Genomic DNA, 27,814 nt, shown 5'->3' with positions numbered 1-27,814 from the left:
GAAAACAGTTAAGCACAATGAAATTAAGAAGCATGTTGACATAATAAAATGAAGATACTAAGAATAAAAGGCACAATGCAATTAAGAAGCATGTTGACATAATAAAATGAAGATACTAAGAATAAAAGGCACAATGCAATTAAGAAGCATGTTGACATAATAAAATGAAGATACTAAGAATAAAAGACCCTCACCAGCCATCATCGCTCTCACTCTCACTCTCATACTCCGTCTCTTTCTCTTTCTCTGGCTCACTATCACTATCACTATCTTGTGAGTACAAAGTTGAAGGGTCGATGGGTGGAGGCTCATCATAATTGTCATTCGCCTCAAGTAACTTCTCGAGCATAGATATGTCCTTTAGATCCACCACTCACCACGAGTTTCTGCATCGTTCCCGAGGTCCTCTTGAACAAACGGTTCTAAAATATATTCCCCGAAGTCCTGTTCCTCTTGATAGAAAATCCCCTCGTATGTCACGGGGTCAATGTTGTTGTAATCATCCTCAGAGGGAATCGGTAGGTTACCATGTGGCGATACCTGGAAGACGACTTCCCAACCCTTAAGTGTTTTGGTTCCTGTGTGTGGATGTAGTTCTTTAAGTGTTTCGGTTCGTGTGTGGGTCTAGTTCTTTAAGCGCTTTGGTATGTGTGTGGGTCTAGTTATTTAAGTGTTTTGTATCGTGTCTGGGTCTTAAGTTCTTAAATGTATCACTTTTGTGCATGCCATGCCATGTGGACACACACAAGTTTTGGGGCCATTCACCCCCTCTGAGGCTCGATTTCTGACGAAACCCTAGTTATGTTGACCGCGCGGTCTACCCCTTTGACTGCATCCCATCGGGGGTCCCCCGGTGGGCATATGCCTTCATTTGAGCTTGGTTAGGTCATAGGTACATGTGGTAACAAGGATCATCCCATATGATCCCAAGTTTCTCTCCGGTTCACCTCCGAGGGAGTTCCCCCCTATACATCCAGAATCTGCCTAAGTGTAGGAACCCCCTGTCTGAGAAGCCGGACACACCTTGGGGGGTAGTCTTGGATATAAAACCATCTCAAATCACTTTTGTGCATGCCATGTGGACACACACAAGTTTTCCAGCGATTCCGACGCTCCGGTGGTCTGTATCTTGGAAAACCCTAGGGCGGGGGCCCCACAGATCTACCCCTATAGTTTTCTCCGTGCGAGGGTTTATCAATGGACTTTTTTTTTACTTGTTTTGCTTTGTTTAGGACATATGTACATGGAAACCATAGGTTGGGCATACTTTACCATAAAATAGGCTCCGTTTGAGCCGTGGCGGGAGTTTCCACATACAGATCCTGGATTTTACCAAGTGCTAGCCCATGTATGCGGAAATCGTCAACGCCGGGTACATGCAAGGTTAGCCAAACCCTAGGGCGGGGACCCCGCAGATCTACCCCTAGGGTTAGGGTTAGGGATAGGATCCGGGTGAGGTTTAGGGTTACCAAAATGTTCGCAAAATAGAAAGTTGGCCCGCAGAAGCGGGAAACCCTAGGGCGGGAATGGCCTCGGTTAGGGTTAGGGTTGGAGTTAGGGTTAGCAATGGAATTTTTCCTACATGTTTAAGGACATATGTACATCGATAGCAGAAGTTCGGCCTAGTGGCTCCGGTTGACCCGTCTGCGAAGAGTGTCACCCGTGGGACCTACATATATGCCATCTACGAATTCTTACAAAATAGAACCTTTTTTACATAATTCATACTAGTAAATAAATAATAGAAACATAATATAAAGTAATATGAGAGATAAAAAAAAAGAAAAAAAAACCCTGTATGCCGAGGGTGGCCGTCGGCATAGGGTGGCCATGCCCTATGCCGAGGGTAGCCCTCGGCGTCTTTCTGACGCCATGAGCGGGCCGTGACGGCGCGGGCTAGGGCAGGGGCGATGCAGGTGCTATGCCGACGGCCAGGTTGACGCCGACGGCTGCCCTCGGCGTAGCCACCTCTACGCCGACGGTAAGTGTACGCCGACGGTCGGCTTCCTAAGCTGCCCCGGCGAGGCCGTACGCCGACGGCCCACACATTTGGCCGTCGGCATACAGTTTGGCCGTCTCCGTCTTCTCCCATTCCTGTAGTGCAACTTTCCTGAAGTCCACAACAAGCCCAAATCGACGGCCAAACAGTCCGCGCTAGGAAATCAAACAGCCTGAAACAATCGCATACTAACATACATGTGGTGCCTATCATAGGACATAGGAGCTGCTGCGATAAGGTAAGAGCATCCCCACTCGTTGGCGCTCCCCACGCCCAAATCCGGCGAATTTTTCGTCCGGATTGGAGGAAGATTTGGCGTGGGGAGGAGTAGTTTCCCAGTCGTGTGCTCCCCAAGCGGCGTTTCTCGGGGAAAAAGAGGATGGCTCGGGGAATCCGGACGAAAGAGGAGACACGTGGGCGTGGGCGGTTGGTTTAGCTTCGTCCGGAGTCCCCGAGCGCGCCCCGGGGGGCCGGGGATGGCGTGGGCTCGCCGGATGGATGAAGGGTCAAATCCGGACGAAAACGAGGAACCGGGGGCGCGACTGGGCCGAATTTCGCCGTCCGGATGGAAAAAACGTCGCTCGGGGGCCTCGTCGGGGGGACGAGTGGAGATGCTCTAATAAATCGTTGCACCAATCGGGATGGAAAGTTCTGCTCTGGAATTAACAATGCACTAGCACATGCTCTCAACACGCTAGTTGAAGGGTTCATTTGTTGCGAGGTGAACGCCACTTGTCGCTACTCCTGACAGGCCCTGGAAGAGTTTTTTCTCCTCAATGAAGAAGTCCCGGAATATTTCAGCGTGTGAATGTCACTGCAGCTGGAAAACCCTGATGAAGGCAGCAAACATGATTTTGAACGCTTCGCTCGTATCTGTGATGATAATAGGATAAACGAGGAGGGCTCTCTTTTCTCTCCTCCCCTTCTTTCTCCTCTATCCAGTGGCAAAGCCAGTCTAGAACAGTATTAGTCATTTTTTTGAGGATGAACAGTAGACCCCACTGCATATTTTTCATTTTATTTATATAAAAGTAAACACGTGTCTATATGACAAAACAGTTGCTTGAGAGAAGCAACAGAAACAAAAAGCAAGAGGCTCCAGGCCAAAAGAAAAGAAGAAAGTTATCTAAAATTTTCACCAAGAAAATATGCCATGATAAGATTTCTTCTTTGCTTTATGAACTGGAAGAGGAAGCTCACCTTTAAACTTCTTCCAACATCTGTAGACACTAGGAGGAGCAGCCTTGAAGATAAAATCATTGCGTGTAATCCATATGGATCAGGTGACCAACATGATAATCTCTATAAAGAATTTAAAGCTAGATAAAACCTCTTGTAGATCAAACTGACCAGCCGGAGGAGGAACCCAAAGAGGACAGAGGTATTGCAAGCATAGAACAGCAAAGGGGCACTGAAAGAATAGATGATCTCTGGTCTCCAGATGCTGCTGGTTGCACATGACACAAGAATAGTCATCCATCACAAAATTCTTCATTTGTTTTCGGTTTGGGCCTATAAACAAATTCGGGCTAGCCTCGTTTACGGTTATTGATGTGCGCTCTTTCCCGAACTGAACCCATAATTTTACGGTTATTTTACATTTTTCGGCCTTTTACGAGTTATGTTAGAGATGCTCTTATTACGCTTGGTTGTGAGTGGGGTGCGGTTTGTGTTGGCTTGGCCTGGTTTTCGCCTTTTTTTTACTAAAAACTAGGAACTCTCGCTGTCAGCTCCACTGGTTTCGCCAAGAAGAAAATATAATTCAAAGCCTTTTCTCTTGCTTCGGTGATTCACCCATGGACAACAACGATGAGATTCCGTCGCCACCAAAGACGCGTTTGGTTACCTGGGCCGATTTCTTGCACCACTGCGGCAGTGGGAAGAAACTAATTGCGCGTCCGAGACGAGCCATGGGCCAGAAAAGCCATGTTGTTTGGTCGCTTGGGCCGCTCATTTCTACACCGGTAGGGAAGCGAGCCCCTATTGTTTGGTTCCTCGCATGCTTTTCCTAACCTCGCCTATATGGCAACATGGTGACCTTACTGTACCCATCACAAACACGATCATGTCGTCGACCACGAAGCAAGCAACCACCATGGCACCGCTGGTCACAAGCATCACCACATCACCGACCACGAAAATGAAGACCACCATGACACCACCGGTCACACCGATCACAAGCATGGGCACATCGCCGACCATGAAGAACACCACCATGAGACCGATGTTCACGCCCGTCACAAGCATCACCATGTCGTCGACCACGAAGACGAACACCACCATGACACCGCCGGTCACAAGCATCACCGCATCGCCGACCACGAAGACGAACATCACTATGCCGCCACCACCATGGATTATCACCTCTTACTTCTCACCTATTATCACCACGTGGTCGTCCATGAAGATGGCAAGCAAGAAGTTGAGCAGGAGTATTCCAAACTATACTCACACGTACGTACAGATTAAAGTATACTAGTGAGTCATTTATTTATCCGTGTATGTGCACTAAAATAAAAACCTGTCAACACGAAATCGATTATTGGAATTGATTGATATCATCAACACATATATTTTTTATGTACATCTTATTTTGATTCGAAATATGATTGTGTTTATTTGAAAAAGGTTGTGTGGAGCAGTGTAAGGGAGAGTGAGGCTGACGAGTCCACATGCACAAGTTGCATCGGTTGAGCAGAGAATGAAAAAGAATGGAATAGACCCGTTGGAAACACTCGTCGTACTGGATGTTTTTCGGGACATATCCTCTTTGACAAGCGGTTCATATGTAAGGTGAACGCGAACAAGCAACCAAATAAGCAATTTTTTTAAAAAGCAGTAGGAACCTTTCCTACTGTTAGAATTTTTTTTAAAAAGCAACTTTTTAATGGCATCATGCGAGTGGACACCCAGGTAACCAGACGCGCCCAGATAACCCAATTTGCCACTAGGTCCACATGGCACGTCCCATATACCCCCCATCACCCGCGAGGCCCAGCACCAGTGCCAGTGGCACGATACTCGCACTTGATTATGCACGGAAAGGCAGAGATCAGATCACGGGACGGGACGGGATCCATCCGTTGCTCTACTCTTCTGTTCGGTGCTCGTCTCGGCTGCCTTTGCGGCTGCCCACGCGCGCCGCACGTGCGTGCGTGACTCGTCTCCCCGACCGCCCACTATCGCCGCCTCCTTCCTCCCGCTGCTCCTTCTGCTGTTACAGTTAAGCTTAATTCGAGCTAAGCCATGTCGCTGCCGTCCCGCCGTACGGCCACAGTTGAATCTTCACAGTGAATGACAGGTGGGGTAGGGCGCTCGATGGCCCCACTAGGCATGGTCTTCTACCTGCTCCGGCTGGTTCGTTACTGACGCGGAATAACTAATCACATGGTTAAAGTGGAATTCTGCGGAGCCAGTCACTGGCCAATAAACTAATTACAGGCTGAACAAGCGAAAGCCGGAGTGGGGGCAGAGGGAGCTCCGAGCTCCACCTCGACCTCGCTGCTGCTAATGGCGGAGAGCGACGGCGGCGAGGCGGACCCGGGAGCCGCTCGGCGGGCGGCCGCCGGCGACGACCCCGCCCCGCGCCCGCAGCGGCCGCAGCTCACCAAGTCGCGCACCATCTCCGTCTCCTCCCCCTCAGCCGCGGCGGCCGCCGAGAGACCGCGGGGCGGCGGCGGGCGGGAGGGCCTCCTCGCCCGCCGCTCCACCACGGGGCCGCTCCCGCCGGTGGACGCACTGGCGCCGCGCCGGCTCACCGTCGCCGTCGACGACCCCTCCCACTCCGCCTCGCCCCCCAACGGCGGCGTGCTCGACCGCGACTGGTGCTACCCGTCCTTCCTCGGCGCGCACGTCACGCGCCCGCGCGCGCCGCGCCAGCAGCAGCAGCAGACGCCGCCGCCCAGCGTCGTCAGGCGGAACCCTAGCGCTAGCGGCCCCGCACCGCCGCTGCCGCGGAGGGCGCAGCGGGAGGAGGAGAAGCGCCTGGCCTCCGTCGTCAAGCTGCCGCCGCTGCTGGGGGAGAGGAGGCCGCTCTCGCCCCCGCCTCCGCCTCCCCCGCCGCGCGCTCGGCGATTCGATCTCTCTCCCTACTGCCTCCTTCTCGTAAGTCTCACTGATCCAAGCTACTACTAGTTGCACTTGTACCGTGTCTGACTGACGATGCCATAAAAGCTCTCCCCAGCTTACCTGTAACAACTGACTTGCTAGTTTGGTCCATTTCACATGAATTGATTGCTCTTGCAGTTGCTGGTCGTAACCGTCACGACCTCTGCCCTGGCTCTCTGGCAGTGGATCAAAGTGCTGGGCCTCCAGGTGATATATCTGCATCTGTCTAAATTCTCTCATGTTATCTGATTTACATCGAAATTGGTTCCGCTAACAGTTTAGAACAACTTACATTTTGGCAGGAGAAGATCAGATCATGCGGTGGCGCCAATGCCGCGGACAGCGAGGACGAAACCTTGCTTCTCACTGACCCTGGTTCCGCTTTTGCTAGCTCCGCTAACTGGAATTTCGTTCCGATGCTTGCTCTGGCGATACCGGCATTCCTCTTCAAATACGGCGACCAGCTCCGACGGCACAGAGCGAATTCCATCCGGACAAGAGGCACCGAGGAGGAAGTGCCTCTAGAGAAGAGGATTGCGTACAAGGTCGACGTGTTCTTCTCGGGGCATCCCTACGCCAAGCTTCTCGCTCTCCTGCTAGCCACCGTAATTCTCATCGCCTCGGGCGGGATCGCGCTGTTTGCTGTCAGCGGGAGCGGATTCCTGGAGGCTCTTTGGCTTTCTTGGACTTTCGTGGCGGATTCAGGGAACCATGCTGACCAGGTTGGTCTTGGTCCAAGGATCGTGTCCGTGTCCATTAGCTCCGGCGGCATGCTGGTGTTTGCCACGATGCTCGGGCTTGTGTCGGATGCCATATCGGAGAAGGTGGATTCTTGGCGTAAGGGGAGAAGCGAGGTGATAGAGACCAACCATATACTGATCCTTGGATGGAGCGATAAGCTGGTAATGCTCTGGTGGAAAATTGCTTTAGTATGGATAGTAGTTCCCATGGCGAGATCATTTGGTTTCGCATCAGGTCCCTGGACCCAAATAGAAGCTACAAATTTCATAACATTCAAATTGATCAAATCTTTAATAGATAACAAATCAGCCTGTTAGGACATAACTTTGTGAGCTTTGTTGTGGTAGAACATGATGACTCACCAGTAGTGCATTTCTGAAGCTGACTTGTAAGGAATGTTATGGTATGCGATATGTAGGATTTCACTTTTAAGGATTCAAAGCACATTCAAGACTTAATTCTGTATTTTAAACTCCATTTTAGACAAACTTATTTCGGAAGTTAAATGCTGGCCCTTTTCACCATTTTGATTCACCGTAACTCTATGCACTTCATTTTGTACTTTATCATCCAAACTTACTGAAAGTAGTGCAGTGAGGACTGAAGTTTGTTTGCTTTGATATACTAGAGACCAAATCTATTGGCTTACTGGTTTTTCACCATGTGGAGTAGGGCTCTCTTCTGAAGCAGCTAGCTATAGCAAATAAAAGTATTGGTGGTGGTGTAGTTGTTGTTCTCGCAGAAAGAGATAAGGAAGAGATGGAGATGGACATAGGAAAACTTGGATTTGACTTCATGGGAACATCTGTAATATGTAGAAGCGGCAGTCCTCTGATTCTAGCTGATCTGAAGAAGGTACTAACTCAAGCAATTCTTCTGATCTTCTTGTCCTACCACTATCAATGCACTCCTCGTACTATGTGTTATGTAAACACCTCTTAACTTTAGATCTTAAATTTCCTTTCCTCCCACAGGTTTCCGTTTCTAAAGCCCGTGCTATTATTGTGTTAGCATCTGATGAAAATGCAGACCAAGTTAGTGTTTTCTTCTACCCACCTTTACTATTATCTGTTTAACATCTCATACAATTATTTGCTCAAGTTCATTTTCTCCACTCCCCTTAGAGTGACGCGCGAGCTTTGCGTGTTGTGCTAAGCCTGACTGGAGTAAAGGAGGGCTTAAGGGGGCATATTGTTGTAGAGATGAGTGACCTTGACAATGAACCTTTAGTGAAATTGGTTGGAGGTGAACTAATTGAAACAGTTGTTGCCCATGATGTGATTGGACGTTTGATGATACAGTGTGCACTCCAACCTGGCTTGGCACAGGTACATTTCAATGCAACACCTATTCTCCAGGAGCTATCTCCGTGATTGCTGACCCATGTATACTTTCTGCAGATATGGGAGGATATTTTGGGATTTGAAAATGCAGAGTTCTATATTAAAAGATGGCCAGAATTGGATGGCATGCGGTTTGGGGATGTGTTAATCTCATTCCCTGATGCTGTGCCCTGTGGAGTGAAGCTTGCAGCAAAAGGTGGAAAGATATTAATGAACCCTGCTGATGATTATGTTTTAAGAGAAGGTGATGAGGTCCTTGTTATAGCAGAAGATGATGATACTTATGCTCCCGCCCCTCTAGCAGAGGTGATTTTTCTGAGTTCTACTTCAGGCTGTATAATCTTTACTCTCTGTGTACCAACTATCATCAAGCAAGCAAGTCATACTGCCCAGGTCAAAATTTCTATTTCACCTCGTTTTTTATCTGATCAATATAACATTTTGGTAGGTACATAAGGGTTTTCTGCCTAATGTTCAAATCCCTCCGAAGTTTCCGGAGAAAATTTTGTTCTGTGGTTGGCGACGGGACATCCACGATATGATAATGGTAATTTAACTTGGACATTTTGCCAGGATCAGTGTATGTTCAAACACAATTTTTACATGAATGTTAGTGCTGCTGTGTAGGTTCTAGAAGCATTTCTGGCTCCAGGTTCTGAATTGTGGATGTTCAATGAGGTGCCAGAGAAAGAGAGGGAGAAAAAGCTGACTGACGGTGGTATGGATATTTTCGGACTAACAAACATTAAACTTGTACACAAAGAAGGGAATGCTGTCATCAGGAGGCACTTAGAAAGCTTGCCTCTCGAGACCTTTGATTCTGTGAGTGCTCTGAGTGTTTCTACTCAATCAATGATTCTATTTATGAAATGGCAAACGTGGGCCATTATAGTTAGACATCTTTATCATGTACATTTCCTACTGTAGATGCCAGTTTGCCTGTGCTTAAGATACCAATTTTCCTACTGTAGATGCCAGTTTGCCTGTGCTTAAGATACCAATTGCTAACTTTGAAACCACAGATTTTAATTCTTGCAGATGAGTCAGTGGAGGACTCCATAGTACAGTCAGATTCACGATCTTTAGCTACACTTCTTCTCATCCGTGACGTTCAGGTGAGTAACAGGCAGCCTGGCTATATCTTATGACTGACAGTCCGCATCTAGATGACTTCTGCATTACTGATGTATATACCTTCTACTATAGTCCAAACGTCTTCCGTCAGAGGAAGTAAGATCACCTCTGCGTCAGAATGGCTTCTCTCACAGCTCCTGGATTCGGGAGATGCAGCAGGCATCAGACAAATCAATAATAATCAGTGAAATACTGGACTCGAGAACCAGAAACCTTGTATCTGTCTCCAAAATCAGCGATTACGTTCTATCGAATGAACTTGTCAGTATGGCGTTAGCAATGGTGGCAGAAGACAAGCAAATCAACAGAGTTCTTGAGGAGCTTTTCGCTGAGGAGGTACTATCCCTAATGCAACATGACCTGGATTGTGCTTTAATTTTGTAGTACCATTTTTTTCCACAATCTTTATTTAACAGTGAAGCAGATTATAGTTTCTAACTGTAAACTACCCAGTGACTTTCCTTGGATCTGATCGTTGCAATCCTATTTTACAGGGCAACGAGATGTGCATAAGATCTGCTGAATTTTACCTGTACGAACAGGAGGAACTGAGTTTCCTGGACATAATGGTCAGGGCTCGTGAGAGAGATGAGATTGTGATTGGCTACCGGCTTGCCCAGACCGATGAGGCAATCATCAATCCAGAAGAGAAGTCCGAGATTAGGAAGTGGTCGCTAGACGATGTCTTTGTTGTGATCGCAAATGGTGACTAATCTGACAATGGCATCTCACCTTTTTTTGAAGTGCAGCCTATAGTCTAACACTAGTAACCGTGCTAATAGAAATGATACAGAAAGTACAGTCTAATCCTGCCGGGGCCATTTAGTTCTGTACACATTGAGTTCTGTCATCTCAGTAGGGGTCGGTTGATCTCAATATGAGTAATTCCAGTGTCCACACCTGAAATTTTTGTTAACCAGTAAATAAACTGTACAGTGGATGAGTGGATCAATGCACATGTCTCTTCAAGTTGTAATTTTCAAGTTAACACTGATTATTGAATCTATCCTACTGTAAGGACACACTATGCTATATGGTGTTCTCAGGGAGATGGCATGCAATATATTCTTTTTTGACTGTAACATGCAATATATTCGGACGAGGCTCCTGTAATGCTATCTAAACATTTGATATGTGCATCTTTGTTCTTTAACTTTTTGAGTAAATTATAATTTTTACCTCTAGTTTGATGTTGTGACAACAATTACCCCATTTAACAACAATTTATCCTGCTTACTCCATTTCGTGTAAGTTGTGTCTGTTTTATCCCCTTTTTTACTACCATGTTATGTCAAACTAGTTCTGATGAATATGCCCAGGGAAAACTAATTTAGAAATAGTTGTTTCTTCTTTTCTGTGAGGAATGAGTTTCTTACAGTAAGGTAGAAATTTACATGTCGATCTTCTGTTGCCAGTTGCTCAAACATGTGGTTTTCTTTCCTCATCAAACCCCTGAAAATTACAACAGACTAACTTGTGTTTTGGGTTCGAGATTGATAAATCTTGCAGGTCTGAATACGCACAAAAAAGATGGTTTTCATGGTCTTTTTTTAATGAATAGCCTGGGTTGAGCTGTTGAGGAAGGCGAAAATTTTGTGATGATGCAAACATAATGTCCGCGTGCCGTCATATCAGAACACCAACAACACATAGTCCAAAAGTATAAACAAACTGTGATACATTTTTCCTAAGCTTGCAGTAAATGGGTTTACCAAGCATATGGTTTGGCCAATTCTTTGCTACTCGTAGAATACATGTAGCACATTTAATAAAATAGCTGGATTGGCTCCATCTCCATGAAGCAACAAAAAATTAAAAAGATTAGATTACCTGTCAGACAACCTGAGAGCCACCCTGGTCAGCAAGCTGAACAGGAACGATCCTCTACAGCTAGAACAGCACCAACAGGTGTGATCTGAGCCGTTAATCACGCTCTGGCCCACAGGTCAGACTTCATCAACCAGGTTTAAGTGCTTGCCTCCTTATTAGTCAAGGATGCAACGGTACGATTCCTATAGAACAGATCCTGTTCAAGTAAGGTCGTGGTACAGACCTGAAGACACCGTTATTTAAGCTGGTAGCAATCTCTCTAAACTTCCGAGGTGGTACTATCTTTCGCGTTGCTTGAGTTTTGCTCCGATGCACTAGCTGCACTTCGTATTGGGCCGGGCCCTTCAAGCTAAAAAGCAAAGCCCAACGTTTCTCCAGGCCCACTTTCCGAAATAAGATCACTCTCTGTGGTGTCTCGAAGAAGCAAAACTGTGTGAAATGCTACTTCTACTGTACGCAAGAAAACAGTCAAAACACGTCGTACATCAGTTTGTATTCAAACATTTCAACAATTTGTCGGGTGTGTTTTGCACTGTTGTGTTGGGACTATGTTTGCCGGTTCTGGCTTTTTTCGGTGAATAAAATAGTCTGTTTCTCGCAGAAGACAGCTTCAACAATTAACCAGTTTTTTTTAATTGGAAAAGGCAAGTCTTGGGGATTTATACCCATACGTGATACATAAAAAAAATTCGGACGTCCCTGCAGTAACAAAAAATAAAAATTGGACTTCACACACTCAGCAATGAAGCTTTGAAAAAGGCAGGGTATGGATTTAGGGACGAATTTATACACTGCAGGCTGAAAACATTTTGGACGTTTAAATCTCCGCTGATCCTCCAAAATAACATGCTAGAGCTACAAGAGAGAAACTCTAGCAACATGCTTACAGGAAACTACATAAAAAGTACTTCCACAAAATGTCTCCAGAAATCACACTACAAAATTCATCTCTTCCAGAAAACTAGCCTCATGATGAACATCAGAATTCGACACGTTTTTCACCCCGAAATAGCGATGAGCATAGACTTGTTAGGACCATATAAATAAGACTGGTGTGTGTGCATATTTTTGTATCAGTATAATCTAAGAATTCGACTTGTTCACCAAAACTGGTAGACCCAAAATGCCTGCCTCAATATCAGAATTATTGTGTAAATTCAGAAATCAGTCTGCTGGTGCCTGGTGATATGTTGTGTTTCAGTTTTCAACTAGTCTTGTGTGCCCTCTAAATTTCTTTTGCGATGCCAATATAGATTCTACATCATTGTTCTTGCTGTAACATTTGACGAACTCCATCTTTGGCTTCATCAAGTACATCCTCTTTGAAACAGGCTTTAGTCCCGCTTTATAAAGTCACAAACGGCCCTGAAAAGTAATTGAGCAAATAGCTAAATAGTGAGTGTTTTACTTATTATTTTATATTTTACTATTAATACTAAGTATGCAACATCAGAAAATTGTAGACTTCGGGCATTGCTCCTTTTTAATTATAAAAAAGTACTTGCGGAATATTGCTAGTGTCAGCTTGTTTTGTACAACAGGAATACAGGATTGAGATATTCGACGCATTGTCTCATCGCAATAAATGAAGAAGAAACTAACGACGCTATCTAAAGATTCAAGATTCCCAAATATAGAAAAACGTAAAATCTGAAGGATACATGTTCACCATATGTAACTGTCAATCTCTCATCTGTCAAATTAAAATTGCAATTGATCATATCACAATCCGCATCATAGTCTAGGTAACAATATGTAACCAAGGGAATGAATTGCTCTTAATATGCTTGGCTACATCACTCCATGCCGAACCTTCGAGCACCCATCCCTTCAACGCGACATCCCCCTTGGAGTAACATCATATTGAACGGTGCATGTTTGTTAACATTAAAACAAGTACCGCAGAAGTATAATAGTTCAAAACTATAAGATATATTGACCAAAGTAAGCAGATAATTTCAGGTTGCAGATTATTGATTTTCCTTTTGATATGACAGAAGTCAGTTTTATCATAAAGAAATACAGGCACAATCAAAATGGAACAATCAAACTGTACAAGAACTAAGAATAAAGTAACATGCATGATAATCAAATGATTGACATGACAATCTGAAGCCTTCTTCTCTGTTTTGATTTAGTAAACTTGGTAAGCATGATCAACCATTCCGATCTCAGCTGTTTTGCCAGTTAGTCCTATTAGATCCGGATGAAACTATATGAAAACATAGATTATAAAGTGGAGGTTGCATTAGTCTAGGACAAGTTATCAATACTGCAAGGGGTGAAAAACATATAGATGTAGAAATGAAATGTGAAGATCATCAAGGGATGCAAAGTACATGAAGAACATATCACTAGCATAGTGACCAACTTGCTCGACCATATCTATCTCGGGATCAAATGTGATGAAAACTGGCACAATTTCCATTTTAGCTTTTTTCACTGAGAGCCATTACAGGTTTGAGTTATAATGCTTGGCATATATACAGCACCACGACCAAAAATACAGGAAGCGACAAAAAATAAACTATGTTTGGAACTGTATCTATTTCTGAATACAGTAATATAGTACTCTAACAAACTTGCTCCAAACTCCGGCAGTATCTCTTTCTGAATCCACTGTGATACTATCACAGTCACACCTTCTGAGTTGCAAGGCAAATATGATGATAGTTTCAACTCCTTCAGTTATTATCTGACAGCATAATGATGCACTGGACAAGGAGGAAAAGGTGATTGGATACAAAATAAGCCTTTTCTGACAGCATCATGATGATAAGCATTTTACACAAAAAAAAACTATTAACGCAACTGTATCCAAAGAACTGTATCTATTTCTGAATACAGTAATATAGTACTCTAACAAACCTGCTCCAAACTCCGGCAGTATCTCTTTCTGATCACAGTCACACCTTTTAAGTTGCAAGGCAAATATGATGATAGTTTCAACTCCTTCAGTTATTATCTGACAGCATAATGATGCACTGGACAAGGAGGAAAAGGTGATTGGATACAAAATAAGCATTTTCTGACAGCATCATGATGATAAGCATTTTACACAAAAAAAAACTATTAACGCAACTGTATCCAAAGCATAGAAATCAACTTCACCTGCCGATTTTATCAATTGCTGCAGCCATTTTCTGAAGTTCATCTGGAAAAATAAAAAAGAATTGGTTACCTGTCAGACAACCTGTGAGCCACCCTGGTCAGGAAGCTGAACAGGAACGATCCTCTACAGCTAGAACAGCACCGACAGGTGTGATCTGAGCCGTTAATCACGCTCTGGCCCACAGGTCAGACTTCATCAACCAGGTTTAAGTGCTTGCCTCCTTATTAGTCAAGGATGCAACGGTACGATTCCTATAGAACAGATCCTGTTCAAGTAAGGTCGTGCTACAGACCTGAAGACACCGCTATTTAAGCTGGTAGCAATCTCTCTAAACTTCCGAGGTGGTACTATCTTTCGGTAGATGCTGCTGCCGTGCCCCCCTGCGTTGCTTGATTTTTGCTCCGCTGCACTTCGTATTGGGCCGGCCCCTTCAAGCTAAAAAGAAAGCCCAACGTTTTTCCGGGCTCACTTTCTGAAATGAGATCACTCTCTGTTGTCCTCTCGAACAAGCAAAACTGTGTGAAATGCTACTTCTACCGTACACAAGAAAACACTCCGTACATCAGTTTGTATTCAAACATTTCAACAATTCATTGGGTGTGTTTTGCGCTGTTGTGTTGGGATTAATGTTTGCCGGTTCTCGCTTTCTTTCGGTGAATAAAATAGACTTTGTTTCTCGTAGAAGACAGCTTCAACAATTAACCAGATTTTTACTAGAAAAGGCAAGTTTTGGGGATTTAGAAATAAAAAAAATATTTGGACGTCACACACTCAGCAATGTAGCTTTGAAAAGTCAGGGTATGAATTTTGGGCTGGATTTATACACTGCGGGCTGAAAGCATTTTGGAGTTAAAATCTCCGCTGATCCTCCAAAACAACATGCTAGAGCTACATGAGAGAAAATCCCATATAAATAACACTGGTGTGTGCATATATTTGTATGAGTATAATCTCAGAATTCGACATGTTCACCAAAACAGGTAGACCCAAAATGCCTGCCTCAATATCTGAATTACTGTGTAAATTCAGAAATCAGTCTGCTGGTGCCTGGTGATATGTTGTGTTTCAGTTTTCAACTAGTCTTGTGTGCCCTCTAAATTTCTTTTTAGAGGGTCTACATCATTGTTCTTTCTGTAACATTTGACGAACTCCATCTTCGGCTTCAGCAAGTACATCCTCCTCAAATCAGGCTTTAGTCCCACTTTATAAAGTCACAAACGGCCCTGAAAAGTAGTTGAGCAAATAGCTAAATAGTGAGTGTTTTACTTATTATTTTACAATTACTACTAAGCCTGCAACATCAGAGAATTGTAGGCTTCCTAAAATTGAACTCCGGGCATTGCTCTCTTTTTTATTATAAAAAAGTACTTGCGGAATATTGCTACTGTCAGCTTGTTTTCTACAACAGGAATACATGATTGAGATATTCGACGCATTGTCTCATCGCAATAAAAGAAGAAGAAACTAACGATGCTATCTGAAGATTCAAGATTCCCAAATATAGGAAAGCGTTAATTCTGAAGGATACACGTTCACCATATGTAACTGTCAGTCTTTCCTCTGTCAAATTGGAATTGATCATATCATATCATAACCTACATCATAGTCTTGGTCTGGGTAACAATATGTAACCAAGGGAATGAATTGCTCTTAACATGCTTGGCTACATCACTCCATGCCGAACCTTCAAGCACCCATCCCTTCAACGGGACATCCCCCTTGGAGTAACATCATATTGAACGGCGCATTTTTGTTAACATTAAAACAAGTACTGCAGAAGTATAATAGTTCAAAACTATAAGATATAGTGACCAAAGTAAGCAGATAATTTGCAGGTTGCAGATTATTGATTTTCCTTATGAATACGACAGAAGTCAGTTTTTTCATAAAGAAATGGAACAATCAAAATGGAACAATCAGACTGTACAAGAACTGAAACTAGAGTAACATGCATGATAATCAAATGATCGACAAGATAATCTGAAGCCTTCTTCTCTGTTTTGATATACTCCCTCCATTCCAAAATAAGATGCCCAAGTTTATCTAGATACGGTTGTATCTAGACATGTTTTTAGTGTAAACTCCCTCCATTCCATTCCAAAATAAGATGCCCAAGCCTTCTTCTCTGTTTTGATAACTTGTCCTAGAAAAATTGAGCAGCTTATTTTGGAACAGAGGGAGTAGTAAACTCGGTAAGCATGATCAACCTTTCCGATCTCAGCTGTTTTGCCAGTTAGTCCTATTAGATCTGGATGAAACTATATGAAAACATAGATTATAAAGTGGAGGTTGCATTAGTCTAGGACAAGTTATCAATACTTCAACGGGTGAAAAACATATAGATGTAGAAGTGAAATGTGAAGATCATCAAGGGATGCAAAGTACATGAAGAACATATCTTTTTTTGAAGAACATATCACTAGCATAGTGACCAACTTGCTCGACCATATCTATCTCGGGATAAAATGTGATTAAAACTGGCACAATTTCCATTTTAGCTTTTTTCACTGAGAGCAATCAGGTTCGAGTTATAATGCCTTATACAGCAGCACGGCCAAAAATAAAGGAAGAGGGAAAAACTAACTATGTTTGGAACTGTATCTATTTCTGAATACAGTAATATCTATCTCCGTCAGTTAGTATCTGACAGCATAATGATGCATTGGACTAGGAGGAAAAGGTGATTGGATAAAAAAAAATTAAGCATTTTCTGACAGCATCATGATGATAAGCATTTTACACAAATTTTTTTTATCAACGCAACTGTATCCAAAGCATAGAAATCAACTTCACCTGCCGATTTTATCAATTGCTGCAGCCATCTTCTGTAGTTCATCTGGATAACTGTAGAGGCAATGCATGAAACCTTCGCAAAAAAAAGGTAAATATCGAATCAAAATATAGCAGAGTTCATTTTTCAAAGAAACCCTTTTCACTGAAGCCTTTCCCATTATGGTTCAGAAGCTTTAATTGGGCGCCAAATGCTACAGTGGTACAGTGCCTACTGATGGTTCTTGCTTCACCCAAAGCTTGGGTCTGTTCTTCAATTAAGGGAAATATTCGCCACGGAAAAGCCATGAGAAATCCGACAACATACACATATCATTTGTATAATGAGTGCTAAATAAAATTAGATACGGCTTTTCTGAACCCAGTGAGGAACGGAACATAGGGCATTCACTCGCCTGTAAGGCATTAGAACTCTGTATCAAATATGATTTGGAGAAAGTGTGCAGACATACTGATGTGTCAAGGAAGCGAGATAAGAACAGGATGCCAACATGTATATCTCGTATTTCATGGCTTTAATCCTGCTGTTCTTCCTAAGCATACACGTGGAAAATGCAGCAACGTAGAAAGCAGCTCGAGTGGCAACAGACACAATATAAATGGATCTATGTTCTTCAGCATTATTATCAGATTTAGTTATGTAATTGCCTAGTCAGGATTCAGGCACCTTACAGTAAAAGGCAAACAAGTTATTGGCACATCATATATCTGATACAGATTCCAGTAACTACAATATTATCAGTTTGTTATGCACAATCAACAGCGTAAATTGACTTGGTACAACAGGAAATTCAGTAGGCAGTCCTGGTATGACAAGAGAGTAACAGACGCAAACAACTCACCGTAGTTAATTGGAGTAGTAATCGACCTTCAGTGTGATATGATGCTTCTTCTCTCCTTGCGCTAGTACACAACTGTCTGCCCTCAAGAACTCACCACCCGGCAAATTTGTGCATCTGATTTCAGGAGACGTCGCGCTCACCTCTTCTCCGACGGGTTCTCCCGGCGTCCGCTGTATCAGATTCCCCGGACTGTCGCCCACCGCCACATCCGCCCAGCTCACACCGGGCGCCGCCGCAGTTTACTAGCTTGATGTGGGGGTAGGCGGCCTCTGAAGTCTGAATCGAGCATCATCAAGCTCGTAGGAGAAACGAGGCGGATGGCCCAGGGAGGGAGAGGGCGTTGATACCGAACGCATGTATAGCCGCCGTCTCTGCTCTTCCACCGTCAAATCTTGTTTTCCGAACAATAATTTGTGATTAGATTTGGTTGGTGTGCGCCAGGCACCGGGCAGTAGTGCAACGCCCGGGCGACACGCGAGGACCCCAGTGGCAAGCCACTGCGGTGGGCCCTACCCCACAAAAAATAAATTTAATATCGTTGTGGACACATGGCCCACATATCAGATATTAAACTGATAAGAACAGATACTACACTTGATCTTAGCCAAAAGGCCGAGAAAGGTATGATTTGCAACGCTGGCCTCCGCCTCATTTTATAGCTCCCTCGACCGCCTCCTATCTGTCCAGCAGCGAGGTGGGACTAAACTGTCGAGCAGGAGCGTAGCGTTGGGCGAGCAACCAGCGAGCTTCTGCGCCACCCGTTTGGGCTCGAAGAAGCCCAGTAAAAAGGCAACGGCCCATTTTGATGGCTTACGTTGCCAGAGAGTACAAGGCATCCTTCGGTTGTTCGAGTTGGGCTGCTGTTTAAGCAGTCAAGCAATGTCCCGATAATCGGGAGCTGCTATATGCCGACCGGGTCGGTAGGTACGGGGCGCCGCACACCCCTCCGACCCGGCGGCTGTAACTGGGCCGCGGCCCATTAGGTAACCTCTTTTTCTTTTTCTTTTTCGTTTTCTTATTTTTTTTTCCTTTTTCTGTTTATAGTTTTATTTTTAAAAACTAACGTTTTACAGGTTTTTTTTTCTGTCTACAGATTTTAAAAATGTTCCATTTTAAATTCGTTCAAAATTTGAAAATCGTCCAAAATGTAAAAACTGTTCAAAATTCAAAAAACGTTCAGAATTTGAATTTGTTCAAATTTTGAAATTCGTCCAAATTTTGGAAATTCGTTCAAGATTAAAATTTTATTCCAATATCGAAATTCGTTCAAATTTAAAATTCGTTCAAAATTTAAAATTTATTCAAATTTTAAAATTCGTTCAAATTTGAAAATTCGTTCAAGAATGAAATTTTGTTCAAAGTTCGAAATTCTTTCAAATTTTGTCAAACTTGAACATTTTTCAAATTTAAAAATTTTCGAAAATTATTTTTAAACAGAAAAGTAAAACGAGAGATAAAAAAGAAAACAGAAAAGAAAACAGAAAAGGGAAAAAAGAAAACAGAAAACGGAAAAGAAAAGGAAAAAAGAAAAAAAGAGAAATAGGGAAAATGGCCTAACCGGGCCGGCCCACACCGCGCGCGGGGGTGTGCGGCGCGGTGCAGGCGCCGACCTGGTCGGCATATAGGAAACGCCCGATAATCTGTGTTTATTCCTCATGTTTGTTCAGTAGCCACGGCGGAGGCTTTGGCCATGCTCAGTCGTTTAAATCTTGCTAATTCCTTGGGATGCAATGCAATTGAAGCGGAGTCAGATTCAATGGAGGTAATACAACTATGCTCGGGGAGGACAGGATATGGAATGAAGACATTGCGATTTATTCAGACATATTTACACAATCTCTGTTATTTGATATTAATAAAGCTAGCCATGATGGCCTTCCCTAAAAAAAAAGCAATGTCCAGATCTAGTCGGCATATGAACAATCATTGGGACCTCGAACTCTTGTCATTCATCATCTGTACTAAAATGTCGTGAATGGGGGAAGATATATCAGATTACTAGGCTCCTCTTTATGTTACTAGCCAGTTCGTGTATCCCCCCTGCGTATTCAGAGGTCCCATATATGTGTCACTAGTGATCTCAGAAAAATAGTGTCACTTACGATCTCAGAAAAATAGTGCCACTAGCTACTTTATTATTACCCTTGTTATCCGGAGGGAGCAAAGGTTTTGTTCTTGATTCAGAGAGAGCCAGTTCTCACATTATGATATATAAACTCCATGTTTTAAACATGAACTGCATAGCTATTTCTCAGAGGGCACATAAGCATACGCTTTATATGTACAATCGTTTCTGTCAATAACCAAATACCAGACCACTGAAGTCGCCATGTCCAGGTAAATTATGTTACACATGAAGGAAAACCAAACAGAAGCAAACTTCCAGCAAAAATTGCATATACCACACCAAGTGCTGCAGTTCCATGATGAGCCGATTATCTACAAGTAACTTACTCCGCATACTTCTTCATATGCGTAGCGAGCTCATGCGGAGCTCCCCGCTTGCGTGAACCTCCTTGACTCTCTTATCATATTCATCCTCCTCTTCCTCCTCCTTCTCTTCTGGCCTGTCTTCCTCTTGCTTGTCTTCCTCGTCATCTGAACACTCGTCACCCCAGCCATAGCTTGGCCTGGATGACTTTGGCATAGTCCTTGCCTCTTGGACAATCTTCATGATTTCTTCTGAAGTCTGCTCCGAGAAAGAAGGAACGCCGTTATCCCTCCTGTAGTACATAGCTTGCGCCGTCTCCGTGAGCTCCCTTGGCAGGTTCTTCAAGAACCATGGATGACTCTTTATCTCCCTCATTGTGATTCTCTGGACAACATTCAAATTACCACGTCAACACTATGTCACCTGATATTAAACGTGACGACTTTCATAAATGGGATAGGAGAAGGAAACAGGCTGAGGTCATTACCCTCGCTGGACTTTGATGAAAGATACGGGACATAAGCTGTTTGCATTCCATGGATATGTGGACATGATCTGGTATAGTATAACTCACGGACATTATTTTCTGCAGATGAAGAGCAAGCGTGATGAGAGCTATGTGATGTGCAAAAAGAAAACCTGTAGGCATATATATGAGATATCTATGAACTCATAAGTCTTAGCTTAATACCTGAATGGTCTTACGTATATTCTTGGGGTCATCTGGGTCTTCAAATGGGTAGGCTCCAACAAGCATGACATAAAGAGTCACCCCACAGGACCATACATCTGCAAGCTACATTAACAAGGATCCATTTCTGCTAATGAGTACACCTGAATAATAATAATCTCATATAAAAATAACAAATATTCATTAGGATGAAGGACAAGAGTTCAGGGTTAAATATAATCTGTTATCAGTCTGTCCCTAAATATAAGACGTTTTGGGAGTTCATTTGAATTCCCATAACGTCTTATATTTAGGAGGGGAGGGAGTATGTGACAGTATGATTGACATTGTTTACTTTCATTTATGCTAATACCATGTGGTTTTGATATAAGTGTTCTAAATATTAAGTAATCATACATGAAATTGTGTTGACTTTGGGGTGCCAAGACAAAGAATCATAATGAGACTTATACTTGATCGACAGAATCACTTTCATCTAGTGCAGTCCTGTTCTGCTATTGCATTAGACAGTTAGCCTAAATGCAGGTTCCTTGCATTGCTAAATAAGTTTCAACTTCCTAGGTGGCTTAGCATACTTAATTCATGTCAGATTAGCCTAAATGCAGGTTCCTTGCATTGATATAACAACATTGCAGCAAATTTGAGGCACAATCAGGATTGCTCATCTAACATAAAGAAAAACTATAAGCACAGTACACTCAACAAGTTGAGAAAGAAGTACCAAGGGGGCAAACAGAGCCAGCAATACTGTTTCAAGTCGACAAGATGCCCAATGGCTGGCGGGGCAGCTACTGGGGTACAATAAGTCGATACTATAAACTGCTATGATTTTTTTAAAGAAGCTTTAAATGTACAAAAACCACGACGGTTCAAGTAGCATCGATAAATTCTGTGGTACCAAATTGAGAAGCTAATTTTGGCTTGCTCAATGATCGTTCTTAAGTGTCCTGATATTTTAAGCATTTGTTTTTTGGGTGGGAGACTATTTTAGGCTAGTTAAAGGTCAAGGTTTTCAAGTTCACCTAGGACTAGGACATGCTTAGTAAATAGAAAAATAACATCAGATTCCACTCTGAAACTTCAAAGGTATGTTAGAGCATAGATCACAAAAGAGACGAGGATGATTGCTCTGATTAGCAAAACCAACCTGGACATACATCATCCTATCCCAGTAGTCATGGCTAATATTTAAAGCAAAATAACTAAGCTGCCCCTACAGTCACTGGGTCAATCAGGAAACACCAATATGACAAAACTAAGTGAAACAAACATGGCAACACTATAGCTCTCCATTCTTGTGAAAGCTATGGAATAAAGCCCATCATTTGCATCATACTCACCAATATGATGGATCTTTCTACTAGGCCATGACATTGCATTGCCTACAATGTGGACAAGAATTATACGTTCTTGCATAGTAGTTGGACTGTGCGCTAGATATGTAATTGGTAGAGGTCTATTGCTATAAGTGTAGTGTGCTCTAAAATGTAGTTTCCGTAGAGTTCAGTGGCAAACTGGAAGCCATGAAAGTAGGCTGCAGAAAAAATCACCACAAATAGGGGTTGTATAAAGGACTTTAAGTTTTACTGGAAATCCTATCTATGAATGATAAAGTTATTAAAACAAGAAACAAGAATCCAAAATTTTCATTGACAGTTAAAAGGTGAGCCATCTCGTAGGAACATGGAGAATCTGTAGGATAAGAACCTATTATCTGGATGGATGGTCTGCATTCATCAAATAGTCCACTCCACTTTTCGTCGAATGTCAACATCCTTTGTTGTACATCTTACCTCGGGAAACCAAACAGAAGATGTTCCAGCACCTCATGCTGACAATGACTCCTCATCAGACAGATGCGTTCATCAAGGGAATTTCAGATCATCTGTTGGTCCAATGTTTGTGGTATTTTTAAAATAAAATTAATGAATTATCCATACAATTTAATGAATAAAACTAAAGATGAAGTATTTCCTAAGGTCCTTTCCCTGCTTATGTGAACTTTTGGAAGAGACTCCTTTAGCCTTGGAGTGCCTGGTCATCCAAGCTAACTTTTGATTAAATTGAGATGCTAAGCATATGTAACGTCACAATCATGGACACATGTGCAGTCACTAAGTGGTTGAGAAGTTTAACTAGCATCAAGGCAGCGACTATTCTATCCACCTGGAAAGGCTTGGTGAATCAATAATAATATGCTCAAATACTCCCAGCTTTCAGCGATGCCGTGAGTTAAACTTGCATACTATATTTTGCATATGGAAACAAGAACATAAAAGAGAATTTGCACATACAATGATTAGAAAAGAGGTTTGTTCCAGTGACCTAACAGGTAAACTTGCAAAGTGCTAACAGACACAAGATGCAAAAAAAAATGTCATAACATGATAACTTTTTTGTAAGCTCACCTTTCCATCATATTCCCGGCGAGATAGCACCTCCGGTGCAATATATGCTGGTGTCCCGACTGCTGATTTGGGCCTTGAATGCAATACTGACGACTGAACCAGAAATGGGAAAAACATTTTCTGTGAGAATTTACAGATGTCGATAAGTTTAAGGTTGAATACGTGGGTTCAGCGACAACCTTGGAGTAGCCAAAATCGCATATTTTGAGGCGAGGAGCTGCGCTGCCATCCAAGAGAACATTCTCCAGCTTCAAATCTCTATGGCATATTTGCTGGTACACGTGGCCCGAGGATTAAGTAATCAGAAATACAGCACACTAGAGCTTTGTTCATTCATAAAAGTGCAGATGGTTTACACTGAAGCCAGCAATTGATTTAAGAGAACTTGAAACGCTGTAGTAATTTTGTGCCAAGGGAAAGTGGCTTCTATTTTGAATGTAGATTAACATAAGAATAATCTTGCTCACGTGTTTCGTACCATGTGATGGCAGTAGCTCACACCACAGATCAACTGCTGAAAGAAATACCTGGCCTGCATGAAGAAGAAAAACCCATCAAGTATTGCTCTTCCACCCTGCAAAGCGATGAGATTAGAAAACTGAGGAACAAATCACGACACCTCGTCCTCACTGAACCGTCCACGATCACAGATGCGCTCAAACAGCTCCCCGCCTGCTGCGAACTCCATGACAATCATGAGATTTGTTGGCGTCAGTACCACCTGCAGAATTAATTTCCCCCAGAACAATTAAAATCATGTGCGCGTGCTTCAGTAAGGAGCTATCATTAAAATCATGTGCGTGCATCTAAAGCCATGAGGAGGATCCGATTCCTTGTTCCGTGAAAATTTTGCTACTACAGGGCGAACAGAATGATATGCCTATGTGGTTGGAGCAAATAATTGCCACAGGAAACATGTCCCACGACCAGGTGCATCTGTAGCGTTAGATTCCATGCCTAAATCACACGGATAAAAGGGGAACAGTCTGAACCGAATTGAGGAAAGGGGAACACGGGGAAGGAGGTATCAAGCGGGAAACATGAAGGGGAATTAGGTGGCAATCAAAAGATTCCCCGGTACATGCAGTTGAGAGAATTTGTTTTACAAATATTATTAAGAAAACTTCACCCGCGCCGTTTTTAGAGAACCCGGTGTAAACATGAGACAGTTTCTGACGAAAACGGGACCAGAATGTTCTTAAAAAATTACAGAAACTAGAACAAATTGGGTCATGTGGACGACGAAGGAACTGACCTCCTTGAAGCGGATGATGTTGGGGTGCCGCAGCGAGCGGTGGTTGATGATCTCCCTGTACACATTCTCGTCAATCTGCGGGAAGGGCACAGATCCCCCAAAACGTGCGATTAAAATCCACCGGACCGAGCAAGCCGTCCCAAATACTATATATACTACTACGGAGAATTATTATTTGAAAAACAAAAAAATAGCTGGAGAAGGCAGGCAAGGTAGCAAAAAAACAAAAGGAAGGAACGAACCCTGTGTCCGCGCTCGATGCACTTGACGGCGACGAGCTCGCGGGTGTCGCGGTTGCGCATGAGGCGCGCCACCCCGAAGTTGCCCGACCCGATGTCCCGCACCGTCTCGTACTTGTCCATCCCTTCCGCCGCCGCTGCCGCTCCTCCGGCTCCGGGCGGGCCCCGCGCGTCGGCGGCCTCCCGTGCGCGTGCGGTCTCCAGCGAGCCCGTGGGGCCCACGCCGGCCGCAGCCGCGGGGGGAGGCGGCGGTCCCGGAATCTCCGGCGGCGGCGGCGAGGCGCGGCGCGGTGGGGCGGGGAGGAGGTGCGGGCGGTCGGTCGGTAGGCTGGTGCGGTGCCGTGCGTCGCGTCGATGGTGGATGGTGGTGGTGGCGCGTGTGGGGGCGGGGCGTGGGCGTGTGGCGCGGGCGGGGGATTATATAGTTTGGAGGCGGATCGCGGGCAGTGCCAGGCGGAAGGAAGAAAGGAAGGTGAGAGGGGATGTCCGGTGGGCCACGCCGCCGGCCGTCCGCGTCACGCACCGTGGCCACCGGGCCCAGCTGCCTGCCTCTGCCTGCCTGGCTGGCCGCGATTCGCCGCTGGATTCGATGTCTCTAATTTGGTTTTTGCTCAAGCTTTTTTCTTTGATCAAGGGGAAATATCCTGCTGAAGTAGAGAGGGGAAAAAGAGGAAAATATCCATTTGGTATCCGGCCATGTACCTGTGCCCATCAGAGGAATGATCCCACTAGGTTATAATAAATGATCACCTAATTAGATCACAACGTTCTCACACCTTTGTTTATCTTTGCCTGCAGCGAACTGACGCCTGTGCCTTCCAATTGTTCGAGCTACCAGAGAGATGCCTTTTCCTCCGCCCACTTTTGCTCTTTCTTCCGCTGGATTTGGTTCATAACAAATGTCACGGTTTTAATTTTAAAACTAAAATCACGACACTTATCATAGGGTCAAAGAGAATACTCCTACTGCCGACGGCTTTGAAAACAGCGGGATGATTGGTCTTCCCTCAGATTAGAAGTGTTCCTATTGCACGCTCATGGTCACAGGTTTTACAAGCCTGGGCGAAAATGTATGCCGCACTATTTTTCTGCATAAATTGCTACTCCCTCCGTTCCTTTTTAATTGACTCAAATTTAGTATAAAGTTGTACTAAATCTGAGTCAATTAAAAAAGAACGGACGGAGTATAAAACAACATGCAACACAAGACATCGTGCCGCTGGAGGGATGGTACAACCGCTCCTAACTTATAGGTAAAGAGTTATTTTCTTGACGATGTTGTGGGGTGCTGATCTAGAGCCCGTCGCAAACATGGTCGCATGCATGCTGCTCGTTAGAGATGCAATCAGCATATAAACCTCTCCCACACCAAAAAAAAAGTAGAAACGAAATTCGGGCCACATGGAGCTCTTTATATTTAGAACATGGAAACGATATTTTTGAAACCTCGAATAATTCAAAAATATACAAGGATGTACATAGATACATATGTGTGCTATGAACATACAAAATAATCAATTCACTATATCTTTTCACATGTGATGTACATAAAAAGACAAATATATTGAGAAAAATAGGGTTTTGTCACAGATTTGTTCTTTTTTGTATCCTACAATTAGTGTCTTATTTAATGAAACCTTACAGATTTGTAGAACACACCTATAGCGTTTCGTGATTTTTTAGATTTGTTGAAACTTACAATGTGGTATTTGTATTTTATATAAAACAAAAGTCTCCATGTAGCGCGGGAGCGCATCCTCCACTTTGTTTGCTTCTCAATGATCCCACTAGGTTATATAATAAATGATCACCTAATTAGATCACAACGTTCTCACATCGTCTTCATATCTTTGTTTATCTTTGCCTGCAGCGAACTGACGCCTGCACCTTCCAATTGTTCGAGCTACCAGAGAGATGCCTTTTCCTCAGCCACTTTCGCTCTTTCTTCCGCTGGATTTGGTTCATAACAAATGTCACGGTTTTAGTTTAAAACTAAAATCACGACACTTATTATGGGTCAAAGAGAACACTAACAACCGACGACTTTGAAAAACAGCGGGATGATTGGTCTTCCCTCGGATTAGAAATGTTCCTAGGGCACGCTCATGGTCATAGGGTTTACAAGCATGGGTGAAAATGTCGGCCGTACTTTTTTCTGCTTAAATTGCTATAAAAAAACATGCAACACGAGACATCGTGCCGCTGGAAGGATGGTAGAACCGCTGCTAACTTATAGGTAAAGAGTTATTTTCTTGACGATGTTGTGGGGTGCTGATCTCGAACCCCGTCGCAAACCTGGTGGCATGCTTGCTGCTCGTTGGAGATGTGATCAGCATATAAACCTCTCCCACGCCAAAAAAAAGAAGGTAGAAACGAATTCCGGGCCACATGGAGCTCTTCATATTTAGAACCCTAAAATGGTATTTTTTAGACCTCTGATAATTCAAATATATACAAGGATGTACATACATACATATGTGTGATGTGTACATACAAAACAATCAATTCACAATATCTTTTAAGATGGGATGTACATAAAGAAGACAAATATATTGAGCAAAATAGGGTTTTTGTCACAAATTTGTCTTTTTGTATCCTACAATACAATTAGTGTCTTATTTAATGAAACCTTACAGATTCGTAGAACACACCTACAGCGTCTCATGATTTTTTAGATTTCTTGAAACTTACAATGTAGTATTTGTATTTTATATAAAACAAAAATATCCATGTAGCCCGGGAGCTATGCACAATACTGCGCACCCTCCACTTTGTTTGCTTCTCAATGAGGTTCAACCTCCTTCAGAATTACCGCCACAAAAGCAGAAGTTCCTCGGATGAATTTCGTGAATTGTGATTATACATGAACAATAAAAATACATAACTAACTTG

The 27,814-nt window shown here is 43.4% G+C and overlaps 2 protein-coding genes, 1 long non-coding RNA gene and 3 other non-coding genes across 8 annotated transcripts; 1 reads left to right on the top strand and 5 right to left on the bottom strand.

The window, feature by feature from the left end:
- The first annotated feature begins 5,216 nt into the window (after positions 1 to 5,216).
- Positions 5,217 to 10,406, top strand: LOC127344233 (probable ion channel POLLUX). Of its 2 annotated transcripts, XM_051370454.1 has the most exons (13): positions 5,303 to 5,356; positions 5,441 to 6,103; positions 6,245 to 6,313; positions 6,409 to 7,008; positions 7,520 to 7,702; positions 7,822 to 7,881; positions 7,972 to 8,175; positions 8,248 to 8,496; positions 8,639 to 8,737; positions 8,818 to 9,012; positions 9,213 to 9,305; positions 9,397 to 9,660; positions 9,819 to 10,406. In XM_051370454.1, the coding sequence occupies exons 1-13, from the start codon at positions 5,318 to 5,320 to the stop codon at positions 10,035 to 10,037; spliced, it is 2,937 nt and encodes a 978-aa protein (XP_051226414.1). In that variant the 5' UTR covers positions 5,303 to 5,317; the 3' UTR covers positions 10,038 to 10,406. The 2 variants fall into 2 exon arrangements, 1 of the variants encoding a protein (XP_051226414.1); XR_007877862.2 differs by lacking the exon at positions 9,819 to 10,406 and having other exon boundaries at positions 5,217 to 5,356; positions 9,229 to 9,305; positions 9,397 to 9,535.
- A 745-nt stretch (positions 10,407 to 11,151) lies between these two features.
- Positions 11,152 to 11,368, bottom strand: LOC127346330 (small nucleolar RNA U3). Its single transcript, XR_007879497.1, has one exon. It is a non-coding gene; the product is annotated as a small nucleolar RNA U3 (small nucleolar RNA).
- A 2,964-nt stretch (positions 11,369 to 14,332) lies between these two features.
- Positions 14,333 to 14,549, bottom strand: LOC127346331 (small nucleolar RNA U3). Its single transcript, XR_007879498.1, has one exon. It is a non-coding gene; the product is annotated as a small nucleolar RNA U3 (small nucleolar RNA).
- Positions 14,550 to 15,067: 518 nt separating this feature from the next.
- On the bottom strand, positions 15,068 to 18,507 carry LOC127344234 (uncharacterized). 2 transcript variants are annotated; one of them, XR_007877864.2, is made up of 2 exons: positions 17,060 to 18,507; positions 15,068 to 16,037 (listed from the first exon to the last, which is right to left on the bottom strand). It is a non-coding gene; the product is annotated as an uncharacterized lncRNA (long non-coding RNA). The 2 variants fall into 2 exon arrangements; XR_007877863.2 differs by having other exon boundaries at positions 15,100 to 15,489.
- On the bottom strand, positions 18,326 to 18,523 carry LOC127346383 (U2 spliceosomal RNA). The gene has a single exon (XR_007879548.1). It is a non-coding gene; the product is annotated as a U2 spliceosomal RNA (small nuclear RNA).
- A 1,585-nt stretch (positions 18,524 to 20,108) lies between these two features.
- Positions 20,109 to 25,322, bottom strand: LOC127344235 (serine/threonine-protein kinase SAPK4). The gene is made up of 9 exons (XM_051370455.2): positions 24,926 to 25,322; positions 24,684 to 24,758; positions 24,048 to 24,149; positions 23,907 to 23,960; positions 23,608 to 23,700; positions 23,429 to 23,521; positions 21,021 to 21,125; positions 20,817 to 20,915; positions 20,109 to 20,713 (listed from the first exon to the last, which is right to left on the bottom strand). The coding sequence occupies exons 1-9, from the start codon at positions 25,043 to 25,045 to the stop codon at positions 20,366 to 20,368; spliced, it is 1,089 nt and encodes a 362-aa protein (XP_051226415.1). The 5' UTR covers positions 25,046 to 25,322; the 3' UTR covers positions 20,109 to 20,365.
- Positions 25,323 to 27,814: the final 2,492 nt, after the last annotated feature.

The sequence above is a fragment of the Lolium perenne genome, chromosome 3 (assembly GCF_019359855.2).
Source record: "Lolium perenne isolate Kyuss_39 chromosome 3, Kyuss_2.0, whole genome shotgun sequence".
Taxonomy (NCBI): domain Eukaryota; kingdom Viridiplantae; phylum Streptophyta; class Magnoliopsida; order Poales; family Poaceae; genus Lolium; species Lolium perenne.
The sequence above is the reverse complement of the archived record's forward strand: the minus strand, read 5'-3'. Positions and strand labels throughout refer to the sequence as shown.